At 48.5% G+C, this 20,681-nt stretch overlaps 1 protein-coding gene across 4 annotated transcripts in view; it reads right to left on the reverse strand.

Annotated features, from left to right (window-relative positions):
• Positions 1-8,075: 8,075 nt before the first annotated feature.
• LPAR2 (lysophosphatidic acid receptor 2) overlaps positions 8,076-20,681 on the reverse strand; it is a 31,732-nt gene continuing 19,126 nt past the window's right edge. For all 4 annotated transcript variants that reach the window (XM_054013200.1, XM_054013197.1, XM_054013198.1 and 1 more), the window contains 2 exons: positions 19,884-20,627; positions 8,076-10,447 (listed from right to left, as the gene is read on the reverse strand). In XM_054013200.1, the coding sequence (XP_053869175.1) occupies positions 10,146-10,447; positions 19,884-20,616 (1,035 nt within the window). In that variant the 5' untranslated portion in view covers positions 20,617-20,627 and the 3' untranslated portion in view covers positions 8,076-10,145. The remainder of the gene's footprint in view (positions 10,448-19,883; positions 20,628-20,681) is intronic.

Raw genomic sequence — 20,681 nt, forward strand, 5'->3', positions numbered from 1 at the left:
AAGCCAGGGGTGGGCAAACTTTTTGGCCCGAGGGCCACATCTGGGTGGGGAAATTGCATGCAGGGCCATGAATGTAGGGCCAGGGCAGGGACTTGGGGTGCAGGAGGGAGTGCAGGGTGTGGGAGTGGGTGCGGTGTGCAGGAAGGGGCTCAGGGCTAGGGGTTGGGGCATACGAGGGATGCAGGGTGTCCAAGGGGGCTCAGGCAGGAGGTTGAGGTGCAGGAGGGGTGAGGCAAGGGGCTCAGGGCAGGCGGTTGGGATGCAGGAGGGAGTGCGGAGTGTGGGAGGGGGCTCAGTAGTGGTTTGGGTGCAGGAGGGGGTTGGGGTGCAGGAGGGGTGCGGCAGGGGGCTGGGGTGCAGGCTATGGCCTGGCACTGCTTACCTTGAGCGGCTCCGGGGTGGCAGCAGCATGCAGCGGGGCTAAGGCAGGCTCCCTGCCTGCCCCTGTGCCGCTCCCGGAAGTGGCTTTCACCACATCCTTGTGGCCCGGAGTGGGGGTGGTAGAAGGCTCCGTACACTGCCCTCACCTGCGGGTACCTCCTTGGAAGCTCCCATTGGCCGTGGTTCCCCGTTCCCAGCCAATGGGAGCTGTGGGGCATAGGCCTGCAGGCGAGGGCAGTGTATGGAGGCCTCTGCCCCCTCCTCCCCCCGGTGACACAAGGATGTGGTGCTAGCCGCTTCTGGGAGCGGCGCGGGGCCAGGGCAGGCAGGGAGCCTGCCTTAGCTCCGCAGCGCCACGGGGGTGGTAATCCCGCAGGCCGGATCCAAAGCCCTGACGGGCCGGATCTGGCCCACGGGCCGTAGTTTGCCCACCCCTGTTGTAAGCTCTACATATTTCTGATATGAACAGTGATAGCTGTTACAGGATTTTTCCAGACTCATCAACATGCATAATGCACAATCAATGCCCCAGAGACAGGAACGATTGATCGCACCATGTAGAAACACTAAATCTGGCTTTTTAATAAAAAAACAACAACATTGCACATAAAAAGTCCCAGCTTGACACGGTGCCAAACGGAAAGTCCCAGGCTGCAGCGCACTTTGTGGGCTTTGGGTAGCAGCTTTCCCTGTCATGAGATTTATTTTTAGATATGAAGCATGTTCTGACGCCCTTCAGAATAGCTTTGCTACTTCTTTCCAGGCATACAGTAACTTGCTCACTACCCAACTTCTGTCTGGATGTCAGAAGCCCAAAGATGTTCATGTGTTGGAACATGACAATATGACAAAATGTACTGCTCATCCTTGGGATCCTCCTGGCTTTGGCCTTCACGTTCCTTAAGGACTTTCAGTCAGTACCTCCAACTTTCATTATGCACAATCTGTGCTTAAAGGTTCTGAGGAGTGATCCACTGAACTATTGTGATGCCACCCCGTGGGTATCTGTGGCATTGCAGATGCTGGCATATGGACTCACTCTTAAGGCACATTTTCCACTAGAGTTTCCAACACAAACTTTTCCAAATACTGCTGATCCCTGCCCCATTTTGGGCTTTGAATGCCATATTTACAGACAGATGGTTTTATTTCTTCGGCCAGCCTGACACGAACAGCCTCATCATACCCTCTAGTCTAAGAGCCCTTGCAGACTACATCCATGTTTCGCAGCCGTACAACAGCATCGGAAGGATACAACTCGAATAAATCCTGAACTTGGTTGTCATACTAAGATGATGTTGATTCCATATCTGTTGTAAACGGCCCGTGGCAGATGCTGCTATGCCAATCCGATGGAGAACCTCCGTGTGAGAACTGGAGGAGTTAAGTATAGAACCCAGATCACAAAAGCAGGAAACTGATTTGATAGTTTTGTTGTTCAAAGAGATCGGAATCGCGGGTGGACATAGTCCTAGATTTTGCAGTTTTATCTTTGACCATGAAACATGGAGACCAATCTTAGCTGACTCCTCCTCCATAAGCTGGAGTGCCTCACGAAACCTGTCGGGTTCTGTACTCAAAGAACGTCAACAGCTTAGTCAAGGTCTGCGAGTGAGAGATCACCAATCTCAATGCCTGTGGACCTGATGGAATGCTGCATTAAGAAATCCATTGCCCGACAAAAGAGTGCAGGGGCCAAAATGCAAACCTGCCTAACACCAGATACTGATTTAAAAGGCACTGACATCTGGTTCCCCAGATGAACATGGGCAGTGGTTCCATTATGCAGCTCTCTAATTAAGTCCAGCCGAGCGGGAGGGACACCTACGCCCTTTAAAGCCTTCCATAACGTGACAGTTTACTGAATCAAATGCAGCCTTAAGATCAACACATGCTACGTGCAGCGGCTTCCCGAACTTGCACTGTATCTCCAACAACAAGCGAAGGACCAAAATGGTGTCTAATGTGGACCTGTTCCTTGTAAAGCCTGACTGTTGGAGACGACGCTTCTGATGTAGCAAAGGCTCCAGACCTGCCAGCAAAACATGCACAAACACCTTCCCTGGAACGGAGAGCAAGGTGCATGCTGTAAAACACGGACACTACGCCTCTCAGACTGGACAAAGCTGGAGGCTTTTCACACAAAATGTCAACATTGTATATTGGGCATAAAATGGAGAGACTTAATCTGTAACGCAGATGTTTATGGTTGCTCAGGTCTACAGACTACTGGGGCCATTGTCCGCAGGCGGCGCCTTACGCTTTTCGGACACGTTGCAAGGACGCCACAAAACATTCCAGCGAATGCTGTTCTCCGGGTAGCTTGTAACATCCAGGTTAAAATCCCACCAAACAAGGGGTGGAGGTGGCCCAGAGGAAGACCCCCTATTACATGGGTTCCTCAAATCTGTTCCAATGTTGGACTCTCAGGCCGTCAAGCCTTTGCAATTGCGCAGGAACAGACCAAATGGCGAACGATTGCTATGGCTGGCTAAGCGTTAATGAAGAAGACTACAGTAGTCACAGGACAGTGTCTTTGTCTGAACCACAAGTCTTTGCAATAAAGAATGTGATCTCCCCAAACAGTCTAAAGGGACACACACACACACACACACACGTTAAGGGCATCACCAACAGATATCTATGACAGTCTATGTGCTCTAACACAGCTAGTCACCCAGCTACTGGGATTTCCAAACCCTCTCTGCTCTATGTTGCTGTGTTCTCTTGGAACCTCTCCTCTCCTTGGGCCATGACCCAACTGAAATCATTTAGAGCTGTGCAAAGAGGGTGTTAAATGCCACCAAGCTGATTCAGTAGCCATCTATACCCACTTAGCACTAGGGTAAATGACGGTACAAGGTGCCAGATAAAGAGCAGACACCACCCATACTCTGCTTTGAAAATCCACAATTGACCACATGGTCTGCAAAACATCCAAAGGGGCCATGTTGAAAAAACACCTTCCCACCCCCTCCCCAGACTTTACTTGCCTTTATCATCCAGAGCTCCAAGATCTGGACTGAAAGGGTTTTACAGCATTAGATGGAGCAATAGATAGAAGCATCCTGGTCTAGCATGTGGCAAAGCTTTCTGGAAAGCCTAAACACTGTTCCTTTCCTGCCCCCCAATTTCCTCTCCTGGGGTGCAGATCGCACTGACGTCGCTACCCATCGTTCTCATGTGGGAGAGAACATGGGAGCTGCTGGGTCATGGGTGGGCAAGTCTGAAAGAAGCACAACAGCTCTGTAGCTCTGAAAAGGTCTGTGCCCATAAACCTCAACACTGTAAAGGCCAGAGGATGCAACATGGACTGTGCAGATTCCAAAGGAACATTTGAAATATGTTTTAGAACTAGTTTTTCACTGTTTACTTTTCCTGTGCATAAAACCATGTGAGAAGCTGGAAATCGTAAGGCCAGGCTAAAATCGGGATGCCGCAAGTTAGGCTGAACAGTCACAGCTCTCACTAGCACCAACAGAAATGGAGAGTGCTCAAATGGCACAAGAATGCCAAGACAACTCAATATTCTGAGTTAAGAGTTTTTGAGGGTCCAATGTCAGAGGACTAGAGGGGAGAAGTCTTCTGCACTTGTAGGTTTGTTTCATTATATACAACACCAGGGTGGGGAGTGAGGAGATGGGGAGTGTGAATTATTTTATTATTTAGTTTCTTAATGCCTGAGCATTGCTATTAATTATTCTGTGTGTTTAATCTACGCTCTGTGTCACATAGACAGAGTTATGTTAAAAGATACATTTGGATGGATAATATAATACACTCCTCTAGAGTAACTTGGAGACAGGTTTCAGAGTAGCAGCCGTGTTAGTCTGTATCCGTAAAAAGAACAGGAGTACTTGTGGAGCTTATGCTCTAATAAATGTGTTAGTCTCTAAGGTGCCACAAGTACTCCTGTTCTTTTAACTTGGAGACATGCATTCTCATTAGGCTAATTGCTGTAGGATGGATGGGTATTACCTTTTATAAAAATTTGATTTAAAAAAAGAAAGATGGAACTCCATGACTCAGAGGCAAATGTAGAACTAGAGCATCCAATTAAAACTTCCATGGTTGAAAGTTTGCACTGTGGCCTGAAAGGAGGGTCACGGGCTTTCAAAACCATCTCTGGACAAGAGGTCAGCACATAGAATATGGGAATTACCAGTTTATTCACAAATCTGTTTTTCAAAGGACATAACATGCAATTCTCAAGTGCGAAGTCTCCGCCTTCCCATTGCACTGTCGGTTATTGAATCACTTGGGGATAGTCACGAACAGACCCACAGCAGCATTGACTCTGCCTATCATTTTGTACTACACCCATAAGCTTGGTATCTGAGCGCTTTAAAAAAACCACAGCTCTGACACTTCAACCGTAGCTGGTGGTTCTCCTTTCACAATCAGCCCAGTGACAGTCTCTGTGGGGTTCTAGGAATGCAGAAACACAGGAACAGCCAGCCCAGTTCAGAGCAGGCACCCAGCGAGCCCCATCTCAAATGGTGGCTGGTGAAGGCACTAGCGACCCTGCTGTGGCTGTTATGAGATCAACTGCCCACTGGAAAGCTCCTCCTAACTCTCAGTAGTTGCAGGTTGGCTTATGGCAGGTAGTATTAGAACAATCATCTAAGATACAGCAATGGAGACATTCCCATAAGATTTCTTTACTAACAGTTACAATTACAGTGCAGCCAGGGACACCGCAAACTGCAAAAAAGTGCCGGGAGCTAGGCCAAGGCCACCCCTCTTACAAGCCGTGCCTCATAGGGTCACTTTATTTATACCAGGGTCCCTCTGGCACTGCAGAGGGGCCTTACTGGAAACGGGAATCAGGAGCTTACTGTTCATGCAGAGCAGCTATGATCTTGGGCCAATTTTTTCAAATGTGCACGCCTAAAGTCAGGCACCAATGGGAGCTGCATGGGCTAAGCCCATCTGAAAACGAGACCACTTATCCACCAGCTCAGTAGCTAACTTTAGGCTTGCAAGTTAGAAAATTTTGGCCCTGGTTTAAGGTTTCTGCTACTATCTCAATTGGATTTATCTCATTAACCTTCCCTCCCACCACAGTTTCCAGGTGCCCAGATCCAAATCTGGCTGCAAAGGGGGTCTGTGCAAAAGCTCCCTTGGAGTTGGGCTCTTGAGCTGTAGCGTGGACTGCATACAAGCAAGGTGAGCCCTGGATGATCCTTGTCACTTCTGCTCCCCATGTAGCATTCACACCCATATGCTGTGCACAAGAGCAACCGTCAAATGACTAATTGTGATTCCCTGAGCAACCTGTATTCAGGAAACTCAACTGATGTCTGTGACTAGCACGTACGTATGTTTATATCAGCCAAAACAAATATTGCCAGTGTGTATGATTTACAGGGCACAATGGAAAGCTTCTCACACAGAGAAATACTGCAGGAAAGACCTGATGTACGGTCAATGTGATTTTTCTTTCCTGAATTACCTCTGTTGGGCATGCACTTTCCGAGCCAGGCTTTGCAACTACATTAAAACATGTCCCAAGACACAAAGAAAGAAAAAGGTTTTTGAGCCATTGCTTTACTGACCCTATAATCCTCTAAGCCCTGGCTGTCTCCTTGCTAGCCTTAGACAACTGCCCTCCGCCTAGCCCAGGTGTTCTCGACTTGTTAAAAACAACACTAGACTTCTATTGCTCCCAGCTGCTTGATACTGAGCAACAACAGGCGAGAACGGAACATACTTGCTACCCTCTTAGAGAAGCAGAGGTGTCTTGCAGAGTTCGGCCTCCTAGGGTTCTCCCTTTCAGTTGGCCCTGCTCACAACACTACAGCTGTTTTACTATCCAGCCATCACCCAAGTCACTGAGTTGCAGAAGGATGGGTGAGCCTTTGGGATCTTCACAAATAATTTTCCCTTAAACAATTCCTCATCTCTCCCCCTTCTTCCAGTTTTTGTTCCAACAAACAAAAGTTGCACCACACCATCGATGCTAGTCATACAAGGGCAGTTCTGAAAGGAGGCTTTAGGCAGTAAATTGCTTAAGGAATTCCAGCTCACCAGCAAGGCACGACCCTTCATTCCTGGAACCACGTGGCCTAGCTTTGATCAAGCTGTGTGTTCTCACATATCCCGTATCTGATCCCTTAAAAATAGCTCTTAGGTGTCTATTCCTTCCTTCCACCTAATGGCCACATGCACCTCTGACATCTAGAATAATACAATGCTGGCCGGTTTCAGGCTGCAGAAAGATTTTCTCATTAGAAGTTTGAAAAAGTAGATGATGAAACTTCAAAGGGAGGTTCATACTTCGACATTAGAAATCCATTATTTTTCTTCTTGAGATGAAGAGAGCGAGGGATGCTAGCTTTGCTGTCAATATTGCCTTCTTTGTCTTGAGCACTGAGCTAAGACAGCTGAGGTGAAATGAACAGCACAGGTACAATGTGCCATGAATTCAGTGTGACAAAGAAAAAAAACTTTCATGCACTTGACAGCATCTCATTCATGTGCTATGAGAAAGTTATTTCTGGAGTTGGTAAGTTGCCTCTAGGAAGCTAACATTTTAGTAGAGAACATCACAACCTGCTCTGCAAAGTATGTCGTTAGACACACAGAAAGAATGGGAAATGTAACATAAAAGGGTAATTCCTGTCCCCATGTATTTAGATAAAGGCTTTGTGTTTCCTGGAAAGTGAATTTCTCGTACAGAGTATTGAACAGCCTCAGGTCCCCTTTGGATCGTGTGGATTCCATATACACCATTTATTTCAATTGCTAGGTGGTTTGTGTCTGCATCTGCCAATCCTGTCTCACTGACTCTCCCTTTCCTTTCAAGTTTCATCTGACATTTTCCACTCTTGCTTCTCTTTGTCCCTCTTGAGTCTCATTGTCCCTCTCCCATATCTATTAGATCTACTTGAAAATCAGCTAGATTTCTAAGGGTTAAGTCACTCAGGATGAGAAACCTCATTAAAGACTCAAACCACTCTCTTTCCATTCAGAATGAGTGACAGCTGTCATTCAGAGGCTTGTTTCCATAGGAGATTTGGGCCATGTCTCTCTCTTTATATATACTGTTTTGATTGGGTTGGGGAGGTGCATTCTGAAGAGGAAGAATAAATCATAGGCTGAATTTTTGCATAGTCATTACTCAACCCTCCAACTCTATTGTTACAGATAAAGTACCGACAAGCTCCAAGGCAGGGCATTCAGAGGGGAGTGTCTGGCTGGCACAAGCCATTCGAATCAACAAGAACTCATGTACAACAATCCGTCACTGCTAATACAGGTTCGGCTTTCAGGCTAGTTTTAAATAAACTAGTAAAAAAATACAGAAAAACAAAGATGAGCTTCTATATGGTGGCTGTAAAATGTCAAATAAAGAAAAATTATTATTATTATTAGCTTCCCTTCCTCTACTGAGACACCTGCAGGAAACCACTTGTAAGAGTGGACTTTATTGCTCTCTGTAACAGTGCAACAGCTGCAGCCCAGCAGACTGGTTGAGGTCAGGCTAGTTAGCCGAGTTCTCTGGGAGGAATGTGCACAACTTATTAAAGGCCCAATTGGGCATAAAAGCCAACTGCAGTTCTTGAAGGGCTGCATGTCATTTCATCCACTACAAAGATTCATTCATAACCAGCATGCAGCACAGTCAGTGCGTTTTCCCCCTGGAAATAATTTTAGTACCAATCCCACAGCTAAACACCACAACTAATGTACACTTTTAATTATTTTTCCCTTTTAATAAAAGAGGAAGCCTGGACAAATATTTCTAATGTAATTTTGCTTTGCTTTTCAGACAAAGGAACTTTTATTGCCTTGGTGCTTCAAGACTTTTTGCAGAAGCTGTAGAAAAACTGTTAGGTTTGTACTGGGCCCAGAAGACCACCAGTGACAAATCCCCAGGAGTCTACAAATATAGGACCCACCTCATTGCTAGTGGAAATTGGCCATTGACTTCAATGGAGATGTGCTAATCTGCACCAGCGGAGAATTTAGCCCATAAAGCCCAGGGTGCAACTGCAGCTGTTCCACAGGGTTAATCTCTTTTCTTTTTGGTGGAAAATATTTAGATACAAAAATTCTCTCCCAGTCAAGCAAAGCACTGCCCATTTTCTCTCAGCCGGAAGTTGAAAAGGTAACATCTCTCTCCCAGCATGACTAAGCTATGCAACATGTTTGAAAGCTGTTTCTTAGTTCTATCTGGATTTCTGAGCCACAGCTGGTGACAGTCATTAGCTAAACAGAAGTAACTACGATTGTAACATTGGACATGAGAGAAGAGACAGCAAATTTCCATTGGCTTCCATATTGGCTTAGCAATCCCCCAAACAACACTGGACCCGATCCTGAGACGTGCTGATGTCAGTGGGAGTTGAGGGAGCTCAGCACCTGACAGGATCAGGCTCTTTACTTTTTAAAAATTTAAATATTTTGTGTTAAAGGTTACGGGTGTTGGTCTACCTCTGCTCCCACTGGAGTCAAGGGAGCAGACTCAGGCCAATGCTGAGTGCTTTTGCAAATCTCACCCTAAAGTTTTGTTAATGACATGGAAGAAGTTCGGAGAATTGTTTAGTCTCCCACACAGCCAGTGTCACAAATATTCTCTCTATAGCAAAATGTCTTCCTCCAGAAGGGGGCACCAAAATGACAATCACAACTTATATCATCGCAGTGTTCACATACATGTCAAGAGCCGAATACTCTGGTGCCATAAATCCACTGAAATCAGTGGAGTTACTCCAGCAGAGAATTTGGCTCTAAGCATATTGATGGTGAGAAATGCTTCTTGTTTCTGTGCTGTGCGGAGACAAAAAGAGGTCTTGGTTTGCCTTTAAGACCACAATTGAAATGATGGTGTTTACATGCTATTTGAACAATTGAGGGTTAAGCTACAAATTGCACGTTAAAATCTAGGGGAAAGTGCTGATTGCCTCAGACTCCAACACAAAGCTATCGAAGGGCTCTTAGTGAGTAGAAAGGGTTAGTTTCATGGGAACATGACTCACTGTATCTTCATGAATAGGCAATGAATTTGCAGTCAAGACCATAAAGTACTGTGTAGTACACTTAACAGAACAACAATGCTATTGGAGCTTTTAGCTGCAGCTTAACTCTCCAGCTCAGGAAAGTGGTATGTGTTCCTCAGACATTCTGGAAAAGCCCACAATACTTGGAAATTCAGTAACAGACACGTCACCAAAGCAGCAAACTGCTTCTCATAAAGGAATTCACATAAACTGGATCTTCCCTAGAGACACCTTAAAGAGAACAGGATTTTCAAAATCTGTGGGTCAGAAGTCTCTCAGGCAAAAGTCTCAAGCAAAGTTCTTGCTGATTTCAATAAGTAAGGACAGATTAAGCAAAACGACTTTGGGCTCTGGCCCTGGAATACCACAGCACTGGAATGACCATTCCTGTAGGTAGTAATACTGAAGAACTAAGACAATACGTATCTCGTGTAGAAATACTCGTACAAGCATCTTGGTTAACGTGGAGCAAGCCTTTTGGAGGCTACTAGATTAAATCAACAGTGCTGTTAAAAACAGCACCTCTTTAATAGTGGGTATGTAACTCAAAGTCTGTCTGTGCCAAGCAAGGCACTGCTCGGCACTGCCTTAACAACTTTTCGCCCCATTCTGCTGACGCCACTCTTTATTCAAACATTTATGCTTTCGAACAAGTTTCGTTTTTTTTAAACGTTCTTCTGCTTGACAAACAGGTCACCCCTGGTCTCTGCTCTCGGGTGGTTGCTATGGAGCAGCGTGAATGAACCCTGAGCTAGGCTCCTACAGTGAGGAGTCCATGATAGAATGGCCGTTCTGCGAGAGAATCCTGCGTTTCGTGACATTGGACTTGACCGAGGCAGGAGAGTATTTGGGATTCCTGTAGCAGATAAAGCAGAGGATCTTCCGGAAGGTGCTGCGCATCTCATTGTCCCGATAGGAGTAGACAATGGCGTTGATGAGCGAATTGATCTCTGCCAGCAAGAGGACATACTTCTCCATTGCCAGCACATTGCAGCTCTCACAGGCCAGGCCGTCCAGCAGGAGCAGCACCTGCCCTGGAGTCCAGCAGATAACGAAGGCGCCTGGGAAAAGAAGAAAAGCCGTAAGAGTAAAGTGAGGCACCAGGACTCCTGCCTCTGACTTGCTGGGGGGTCAGGGCCTTGGGTGAGTCACCTGCCTCCACAACTGGTCAGGAAATGCTCCTCCCCGCAACAAACCAAAGAAAATTAAATTAAAAAGATATATTCAAATGTTTGGTTTTCACAGGAAAACCTGAAACAGGTGGTTAACTATAGCAGGCTATTTCTGGCAGAAATGTCTGTTTCTGCAAAAAAGACATTTTCTGTCAAAAAGTCATTTTAGATGGAAAATTTTCAGCTAGCTCCATTCACTGCTTTTATCTCAGTTTTGCTATCTATATGACGAAGTTAATAAAACTGACTTACCCACCATAGGAAGGAGAGCGGGTTACTAAACGCAGTTAATTAATGCTAAGTTGACAAAAGCAAATAAATGTGCATGGGAGGAAATAACAGAACTATTTATATACCTTACAGGTTTCTACAGTAACTTTGTCAACTCTGAGAACAGACCTGGGCATCATTGTGTGCAGCTCAATGAAGACCTCTGCTCAAATATGCAGCTTCAATGAACCAAACAAACAAAATAGGATGATTAAGTAATAATCTGGAAAATATTCCAAACACAGTTATATAAATCAGTGGTTCATCATCTGGAATCCTGGGTGCAGTACTGGACACCCGATCTAAAAAAATGACGTTGCAGAATTAGAGGGGGTTCAGAGAAGGGTGAGGAGCATGATCAAAGGCCTGGAAAAATTCTGTTCTGAAGAGGAGAGATTGAAAAGCTTGGCATTGTTTCCATAAGAGAAGAGAGGATGTGATATGCCCACACCTTGAGTACTGCGTGCAGTTCTGGTCGCATCCTTTCAAAAAGACACATGTGATTTGGAAAAGAAGCAGAGAAGGAAAACTACAATGATTAGAGGTATGGAACAGCTTCCATATGAGGAGAGATTTCAAAAACAAACTTTAGCTTAGAAAAGAGATAATTAAGGGGAGATATGATGGAGGTCCATAAAATCATGAATGATTTGGAGAAAGTGAATAAGGAAGTAGTATTTACCCATTCACCTAACAAAGAACTAGGAGTCACCCAATGAAATAAATAGGCAGCAGATTTTAAAATAAACTAAAGGAAGTACTTCACACAACGCAGTCAACCTGTGAAACTTCTTGCCAGTGAGAATGTGTGACGGTCAAAAGTATAACTGGGTTCAAAACCAGATGAGATAAATTCATGGAGGACAGGTCCGTCAATGGCTATTACCCAAGACAGCCCCATGCTCCGGGGGTCCCTAAACCTCCAATGCCAGAAACTGGGACTGGACGACAGGGATGGATCACTCAAAGTGCCCTAGTTTGTTCATTCCCTCTGAAGCACGTGGCACCAGCCTCTGTCAGAAGACAGGATACTGGGCTAGATGGACCATTGATCTGACCCAGTATGGCCGTTCTTTTGTTCTTAAGGGTCATTTCCCTTTATTCCTGTAATTTGATCAGACTGGGAACAAAGACATTTGTTTGGGGACTCAAATCATAGACACATTCTGTACACATAGGGACAGTAACTCAGGAATGTCTATTCATCCTGTCTCGTAACACAAGGACTGGGGGATATTCAGGAAAACTGAATGGTGGCAAATTCAAAACTAAGAAAAGTATATACTTTTTCCACACACAATAATATAGTGGAACTCATTGCTACGAAGTTTCATTGAAGACAAGAGCTCAGCAGGATTCAAAAAAAGGGGTGGCCATTAATAGGCATAAAAGGATATCCATAATTATTATAGCGAGAGTTAAATAAATAACCAAGCATTTTGGAAGCGATCTAAACTCTCCTGCTTTAGGACATGAGCCCGATCCTCTGGCTATAAGGAGTCAATAACTTCCCCTGGGGGTAGGTTATCCCATCACTTCCTTCTGCGGGGCTTCTTCCATCTTGCCATAGTCAAAGATGGAAGACAGGACTGGCTGGGTGCCTAGGTCTGCCTGTTCCTGGCAATTCCTGTATTCCTTCTGAAGCTCTTCTGAAGAGATCCATGTCACTCGAAAGCTTCTCTCTTTCACCAACAGAAGTTGGTCCAATAAAAGATATTCCTTCACCCACCTTGTCTCTTTACTATCCTGGGACCAACATGGCTACACCACTGCAAACTACTGTTTGGGAAATCCTTTAGCAGAAGGATTTCGAAGGACAAAGGATGGCCATTCTGTCAATGAATGAGGCGGAGGGGGGAGAGGGAGAGGGAAGGAATTTCTAGGGTGATTATTGTGCATTCTGAACCCCCTGCTATTTGCAGTCGTGTTTTTAGTTCTGAGGCTGCCGTAAACCACGCACTCCCCCGCTAGCATTCTTGTTCCACCGGGGGTGTATCCTGACCTGTCTCCTGGAGGAGGGTCGAACAGAAGGAACAGTGGTCACTGGGAGCTTTTCAACTACACCCTTTACTGGAAATCGCCTGCTAGGAAGAAAAACGACCACGGAGGGTGCTGCAAAATGAGAGACTGACTCCGAAACTTTTGATTAAAAGAAACAGGGAAAAAGGCAGCACTGGTGGGGGGGTCAGGGCAGCAGCAGCTGCTTTCTGGGCAAGGCTGGGTTTCTCTGCAACTCCAATAAACTTCCTTCCAGGGTCATTGCTTTGGTCCTAATTTCAGAGGGAGGAGGGGGGGACAAAAAGAAATTCTGCACTCAGCAGAATAGTAGCCTTTGGAGAAGTATGCACACCACTGCATCACTAAGGGAGGGCCGATGCCCCCAGCTTGTGAGAGCCTGTCTCCAGCCCATGCACGCTGGGCCAGATTCTCCAAGGCTTAGTGCCCACAACAGGGGCCAAGTTCTCTGAAGAGCTCCATTGCCCTTCAGCACTCAAACAAAGGGGCTGGACTCTCAAAGGTGTGCTGCACCCGCCTCTCCTGTCTGAACACCCGCACCCATGTTTTGGTGCCTAAATGGGAGCTAAGTCCGCTGGCAACCTCTTTTGAGGCTGTTGGGCCCTGTCCTGTGATCTCGCTCTCATTCCCCAGTTACAAAAGCTCTGTCTAGGGGCTCATACACACAGGAAAGGTATTTCAGCAAAAGGTAGGGTGTGAATTTAATTCACTACCTCTGTTCTGGGATAAGAGCTTGCATGGGACACTTGTTCTGGAATTAAAGTGTTCACACGGGGAGCTCTTCTGGGTAGCTATTGGTAATCCAAGCCCTTAAATGTCATCTAGAAGACAGAAACCCATGGGCTTTAGGAAAGTCCATATTTGCCATCACTATGGATAAGTGATGGAGCAAGGTGAATGGGTGGGTTTGTCAAATACAAAACGAAACACTTTTCCAACCCGAAAGCATCTTTCACATACCCCATATTGACTTTTCCCTGAAGATTATCCATTTCAGAAGCTTTCCCTCTTCATCATCATCACACACACCCTTTCACCACACAGAACTCCTGAACACTGACATTAACCAGATGCTTTTGGCTTCCTTTATTGAGCAATAAGCTGTCTCAGTCTTGCTGTTCCCCAAATTTTACAGAGCAAGCACGGGGGGTTAATTATTGAGCCAAGTCTCCGTTGGTGCAACTCGAGTAGAGTCAATCAGAGTTACAGCAGCAGAGAATATGGCCCGGTTTAACCCCCTGGTGCCGTCTGCAGCTGCTGGGATCTGCTCGCATGCAGTCGCAGGTCTGTCTTTGGAAGAACAGAGAGGCACACGAGACAGGATCGGGCAATGGAAGGTCAAGGAAGCCCTCCTCCCATCACCTTGCCCTGGCCCATGCGAGTGCCTCACACCATCCGCCCGCTCCATCCTTGTGTTCAGGCCATGGCCGAGACTTCTAGGGCACCCAAGGGACCATGCATCATTCACACGCGCGCCCACGAGCCTAAACAAGAATGGTCTGTCTCACTGTCAGAGCCACGCAAACAGCTTTGACCCCATTCTGACTCCGCTGAAATCCCCAAAGGGCTCCGACTGCACGGACTCCACAGAGGCTGTTATCTGCAGCGGCCCCATTAGGGCATGGCTTTCGTCCACGTTGTCTGGACTGAGGGATAATGTCTCCCGCAGCCCAGCCTTCCCTTGGGCTCAATTTGAGCACAGACGGGAGTCTGGTCAGCGGTGAATCTGCTCTGCAGTTCGCTCAGGGTCAGGGGCCGGGACTCAGGGGAAATTCTGCTGTTGATGTCAAGGGCAGCAAGACTGGGCCTTTCCTACCCATATGCTGCATCTTCCCTGTCTCCTCCAGTCCCCCCCTGCCCCCTTCTGCGTGGTTTCATCCTAAGACCTTTGCACCCTATTTTTAACATCTGTGGCCTACACAATTCTGAGACACAGCCTCACACAGCAGTCACACGCTTGCTGCCCCTGAAAGTCTCTAACCCTTCCTCCCTGTTAGCACACCTACCAGCCACCACACCCTCCAATGAGTAAAGGGCAAAATATGTCTCTCTGCACAGTCCAAGTTTGCAGAAGGCTGTGGAGCCGGGCTAAGGGGATGGAAATTATCCCAGGGTTTTCACAGAGCAGAAAGTCTCTGCATTAGCAGCTCTGGCGGTATCCTGCTGAGCCCTATCATTAATGGGTATTTCTCAGCTTTGAGTAGTAAAAAAAGGTCTCCCCCTCCCCCACTTGCTCAGCTGTCATTTCCTCCCTGATGTCAGTCCCATGGTGATGGCAGAAGCCAGGGTTTCACTGCAGAGATTCCAAGGGCTTTGGGCAATTCCTCTCGTCTGCCTCCATACAGCCCCCACAGGCCACTCCCTCCAAGCTCACCTTGCTCTCCCCTGCTGGTTTCCAGTTCAAGGAGCAAGGAAAGGCTGGAAAGGGGATCCTAGCAGCAGAAAGATGGGTCAGGTCTGGATTTCACCACCACCACCTTAGACACCCAGGTAAGCACCCCTGCCAGCAGCCAGAAATCCTTCCTCCTTCCCAGCACGATGCCTCGAAGTCACACTGAAATGAGCCAGTCCCAGGCTACATCTACACTACAGGGGGGGGTCGATTTAAGATACGCAAATTCGACGTATCGCAGCCGACTTACCCCGCTGTAGGGACGGCGGCAAAATCAACCTCTGCGGCTTCCAGTCGACGGCGCTTACTCCCACCTCCGCTGGTGGATAAGAGCCTCGATTCGGGGATCGTTGGGACGCGATAAATCGATCCCCAAGAGGTTGATTTCTACCCGCCGATTCAGGCGGGTAGTGTAGACCCAGCCCCAGTAACATCCACCCAGGGTGGAGTTAGCTACTGTTCTAGGGGGGTGGGAAATAATCTGCCCTGTTCCTGACTGTGCAAAATAAATAAAACAAAACGTGTTCCTGCCCTGCTGAACTTGTCTACGGCATCTGATTGATTCCTGGGCAATCATGGGCATGCTGCTGGCAGCAGAACATGGGGTGGGGGGTGGAGGGATGCAGCTAAGGCAGGAAAAGACACAAACTGTAGCACTGCATTAGCAAGTTGCAACAGGATGCCAGCGCTAATTCTCCTCCAGCAGAGAGACACCAAGGAACCACACAACTCAGATTCCTGCTTCCCCCCTCCCCCTCCCAGCTCTGCAAGCAGGAGTTTGCAGGCAGTAGCTTCTTTGTTTGCAGCTTGAAGGTTTCCCTGACTGAGCAAATTCTGCACTTATCAGGAGAGATCTGCAAGCTGCGAGCATGACCACACGCTCAGATGTGAGCTGGGATGCAGAGGCTAGGGTGACCAGACAGCAAGTGTGAAAAATCAGGACGGGGATGGGGGGTAATAGGCACCTATATGAGACAAAGCCCCAAATATCAGGACTGTCCCTATAAAATCGGGATATCTGGTCACCCTAGCATAGGCACTTAACATGTTTATTTATTTCATTTTCATTAAGCACTTTGGATCATGAAGGATGGGACAGCAAGCAGGGGCGGCTCCAGGCACCAGCGCAGCAAGCGCGTGCCTGGGGCGGGAAGCCGCGGGGGGCGGGCTGCCGGTCACTGTAAGGGTGGCAGGCAGGCAGCTTTCGGCAGTGCGCCTGCAGGACGTCCGCCGGTCCTGCGGCTTCAGCGGCAATTTGGCGGCGGGGACGCCGATGTCACGGCACTGGTGGACCTCCCTCAGGCATGCCGCCGAATCCGCGTGACCAGCGGACCACCTGCAGGCGCGCCGCCGAAAGCCGCCTGCCTGCTGTGCTTGGGGCAGCAAAAAGCATAGAGCCGCCCCTGACAGCAAGTAATAAAAATCAGAAAATTTCCCTGCTTTGGCCCTGCAGTTGCCAGGCCCTCTGCACCAAGGTCTTGGCCTGCAACAGCTGCGCACGCTGCAGGGAAGCCCTGGGATTGCAATACTGATAGACTGCACCTTCCAACCCAAACTCCCTAATGACCTTTGGGCCTGGTCCACACTAACCCCCCACTTCGAACTAAGGTACGCAAATTCAGCTACGTTAATAACGTAACTGAACTCGAAGTACCTTAGTTCAAACTTACCGCGGGTCCAGACGCGGCGGGCAGGCTCTCCCGTCGATGCCGCGTACTCCTCTCGCCGAGCTGGAGTACTGGCGTTGACGGCGAGCACTTCCGGGATCGATCCCAGAAGATCGATTGCTTACCGCCGGACCCGGAGGTAAGTGTAGACCTATATATACTCAGAAACACTAACATGCAGCTGCCTCTGGGGTGCAGGGCAGCAGCCGCAATGCACAACACTGGCCAAGGAGACTGGGACAAACCTTGGGCCAGATTCTCTTGGTGTACTTTGCCAGACGTCTGCTGCATTCGATGGAGCTTCACCAATTTATACCAGCAGGGAGTTTGGCCCACGGGCTCTCAGAGTGCGCACCGCCTGGCGGCTTTAATGTTTCTGCAGAGCAGACAGTACCTGGTGTTTCAGAGTCTCTGCAATGATATAATTCTCAGGGCAGTTTCAGTAAAAACCTCAGGCAGGATCGAGGCCAGGAGGGTCAAAGACCCTATGGGAGTTACATGCCCAAATCCCACAGACTTTGGACCATAGTGGGGCACAAACCTCCCCTGGCCCATTTGAAAATACCAGAGTGAAACCTGATTTCATCATCCTTATCCCCTTTTATTGCAGGAGACGTAGGCGCTGAGTCCATGGGTGCTCCGGGGGGGGAAAAAAAAAAAAAAAAAAAAAGAGTGAGTGCTCAGCGCCCTACAGCAGCCACACACCGACCAGCTCCTCCCCCTCCAGCACCTTTTGCCCGCCGCTGATCAGCTGTTTGGCGGCAGGCAGAAGGCGTTGGGGGGAGGGGGAGGAATGGGAGGGAGAAGCGGAGTGGGGGTGGAGCCTCGTGGGAAGGGGCGGAGTGGAGGCAGGAAAAGGCGGGGTGTGGGTGGGGCCTTAGGGGAAGCAGCAGAGTGAGGGCGGGGCCTCAAGGCTGAGCGGGGCTGGAGTTCACCCAGGGAAAGCTGAAAGTCGGTGCCTGTGGCAGGAGAGACGGAGGACTGTTTCTCTAGAAGCCTCCACACCACTACAGCTGCTCCCAACTCCACTGGCGTCCATAGTCAACTCCCCCCCTTAGGAGAGCAGAACACTTTGAACAGAGCATGTGTCGCCAAAGTGCCCCCCACCCCCAGACAGACAGACACAGGGTGTGATGTTAATACACTGCTCACATTCCCGGTCTGCGCTGGCCAAAGCTCAGCATTTGATCTCTGACAGAACATCACATCATCTTCTCCCACAACCTCCGGCTCTTTGAAGAGCCACAGCTGCTGGCCATGTTCACAGAGAATGGAGAAAAGAGAATCTCAGGGTTGCAGTCCCCTCCTAAGTACCTCAGAGGTGCTCCAATTAGAAGCCAGGGAAGATGCCAAACTCACACCTTTAGCTTGGCCTTCTCTCAACAACTGCAAAGAAAGGAAAGGTAGAAGGAAAGGGACAGACAGGGTGAGGCAAGGAGTGAAAGGAAGAAGAAATAAATCATCATTTCTCCATGTGGCTGTCAGGAGGAAGGTGGGCCACGTGATGGATTTTATGATGTGTGTGGTGATTCTGGAAAGCATTCAGATGCTATAGCGTAGGTAGAGCTTGTAATGGATTTATTTTGTTTAGACTGATGGTTAGTCCAATGATTATGGAACAAGGTATGCTGATCGCCCCAGAAGTTTCAATACCTAACACCATGCTACAAGTGATGCATAAGTTCTGCTATCTAGTAGGATCAACTAGTATCTGATAACTCAACTCTAGATAAGGAGCTGAATTCTCGAATTGGAAAGGCAGCTACCACATTTCAGCCAACTGACTGAATGTGTGGGAGATAACAGAAAACTAACACTGAGCACCCAGATACATATCTACCGGACATGAGTTTCAAGCATGAGGGTGAGACCTGGACCACCCACAGCAAGTGTGAGAGAAGGCTAAATACCTTTCACACCCTCTGTCTTCACCATATTCTAAATATCAAGTGAGAAACCAAAGTTCCTGATGCCAAAATTGCCAAGTCTAATCACTACTCTGGACAGCTTCACCGGATGGATGATTGACACATTCCAGATGATCTCCTGTGTGAAGGATCTGCAGATGCTCCAAGGCCACTGGGCCAACCTAGGCTCAGGTTCATGGACATTTGCAAGAGGGACTTGAAACCCTTCAAAATCAACATCCCAAGCTGGGAAGATGCAGCAGGGAACAGGCTACCCTGGAGTCAAAGAGGCTGAAGAGAGATGGTGGAGAGAGAGGAAAGCAAAGAGAGCAAAGATGAAAGTGCAACAGGTCTCAAGCACTCGTAGTGCCCGAGCTCCATCCTCTGACCCTGTGCTTTACACCTGCACTATTTGTGGCAAGGACTGTCACTTGTGAACCGGACTTCCTTAGTCACTTGTGATGCTGCAGCAGGACACACAGTAACAGAACTGCTTTGGCACTGACACCAGTCTTTTGAGACAGTTGCGATAGACAGCTGGTGATCAGCTCCTCTACATAATACTCGCTGTGCCACTAACACACATTTAGGACACAAATTAAAAACAACAGCCCTCTTTTTACAGGGCAGCGGGCTGGATTCTTAGCCCCTCCACTGCCCCTTAGGCCAGCAGGTCTGAGGACTCTTCCAGCCTGAAGGAATCTCCCGCTGGCATATGTATGGCATATCTGGATCGGTGTGCCCTCCTTGCAGCCCCCAGGGTGTGATGGAGACACTGGGAGAGAGTCAGGAAAAGGGGAGACAGCCATAGTGTACTGGCACCTCAGTGTTCCCCAAAACCCCAGTGGGAGCCACTGCAGTTGCATGTAGGTTAGAGCAGTCCTGAGGCTGTTCTAAGTTACACCAGAGGCCAAACCATTCCCCAGGAACTCCAGGGGAGCAGGAGGGTGGCTCACAATCACCTCCCCCCATCTCAGCTGTACTGGATACCTCCTTCCCTCTCTCACTCCCCAACACCTGGGCAGACAAGGGAAGGAGCCCCATGGCACCATGCAGATTGGGAAGCAACTTACTGAGAATGATGATGACGGTTTTGATGAGATTGATCATGGTCTCCTTGTAGCGGGGGTGGAAGCTAGTGTGCTTGGACATGCTCGTCATCTTCCTCTTGACATAGACAAAGATGTGAGTGTAGACGACCACCATGATCAGGAAGATGACCAGGTTGGAGAGGGCCCAAAAGGTCAAGTAGCTCCTGCTGTAGAGGGGCGCCATCCTGGAGCAGTTGCCCAGGTCACACAGGCAGTGCCAGCCATAGGACGGGATGAGGCCCAGCAGCAGGGCTGTGACCCAAATGCAGATGATCAGGATCACCACCCGCTGGTTGGACATGGAGCTGTGCAGCTGCATGGTGAAGATAGTCTGGTGCCTCTCCACTGCGATGGCCAGCAGGTTCACCACCGAGGCAGTCAGGCTGGTGTCCAGGAGGCTCTGCCGGATGAACCAGGTCCTGAGAGAGAGCCCTGCTGTCCTGGGCCCCGTGTGGAACATGAGGAACATGTAGGCAATGCCCGCGAAGAGGTCCGCTGCCGCCAGGTTCCCCAGCAGGTAGTAGATGGGGTAGTGGAAGCGCCGGTTGATAATGATGGCGCTGATGACCAGCAGGTTGGTCAGGAGCACGATGACGCTGACTGTCAGGCCCAGGACAACAACCAAAACATCCTTGGTCCTCCAGTAGGAGGTCAGCTCCTTCCGGCTGTTGTTGTAGAAAAACCCCACACTCTCGTTGTAGTAGCAGTGCCTCATCTTTACAGTCCCTGAGGACAGGAGAGAGTCATGTTAGTTCAACCACTGGCACACAAAGCAGCCCC

This window comes from Malaclemys terrapin, chromosome 23 (assembly GCF_027887155.1).
Source record: "Malaclemys terrapin pileata isolate rMalTer1 chromosome 23, rMalTer1.hap1, whole genome shotgun sequence".
Classification (NCBI taxonomy): Eukaryota; Metazoa; Chordata; order Testudines; family Emydidae; genus Malaclemys; species Malaclemys terrapin.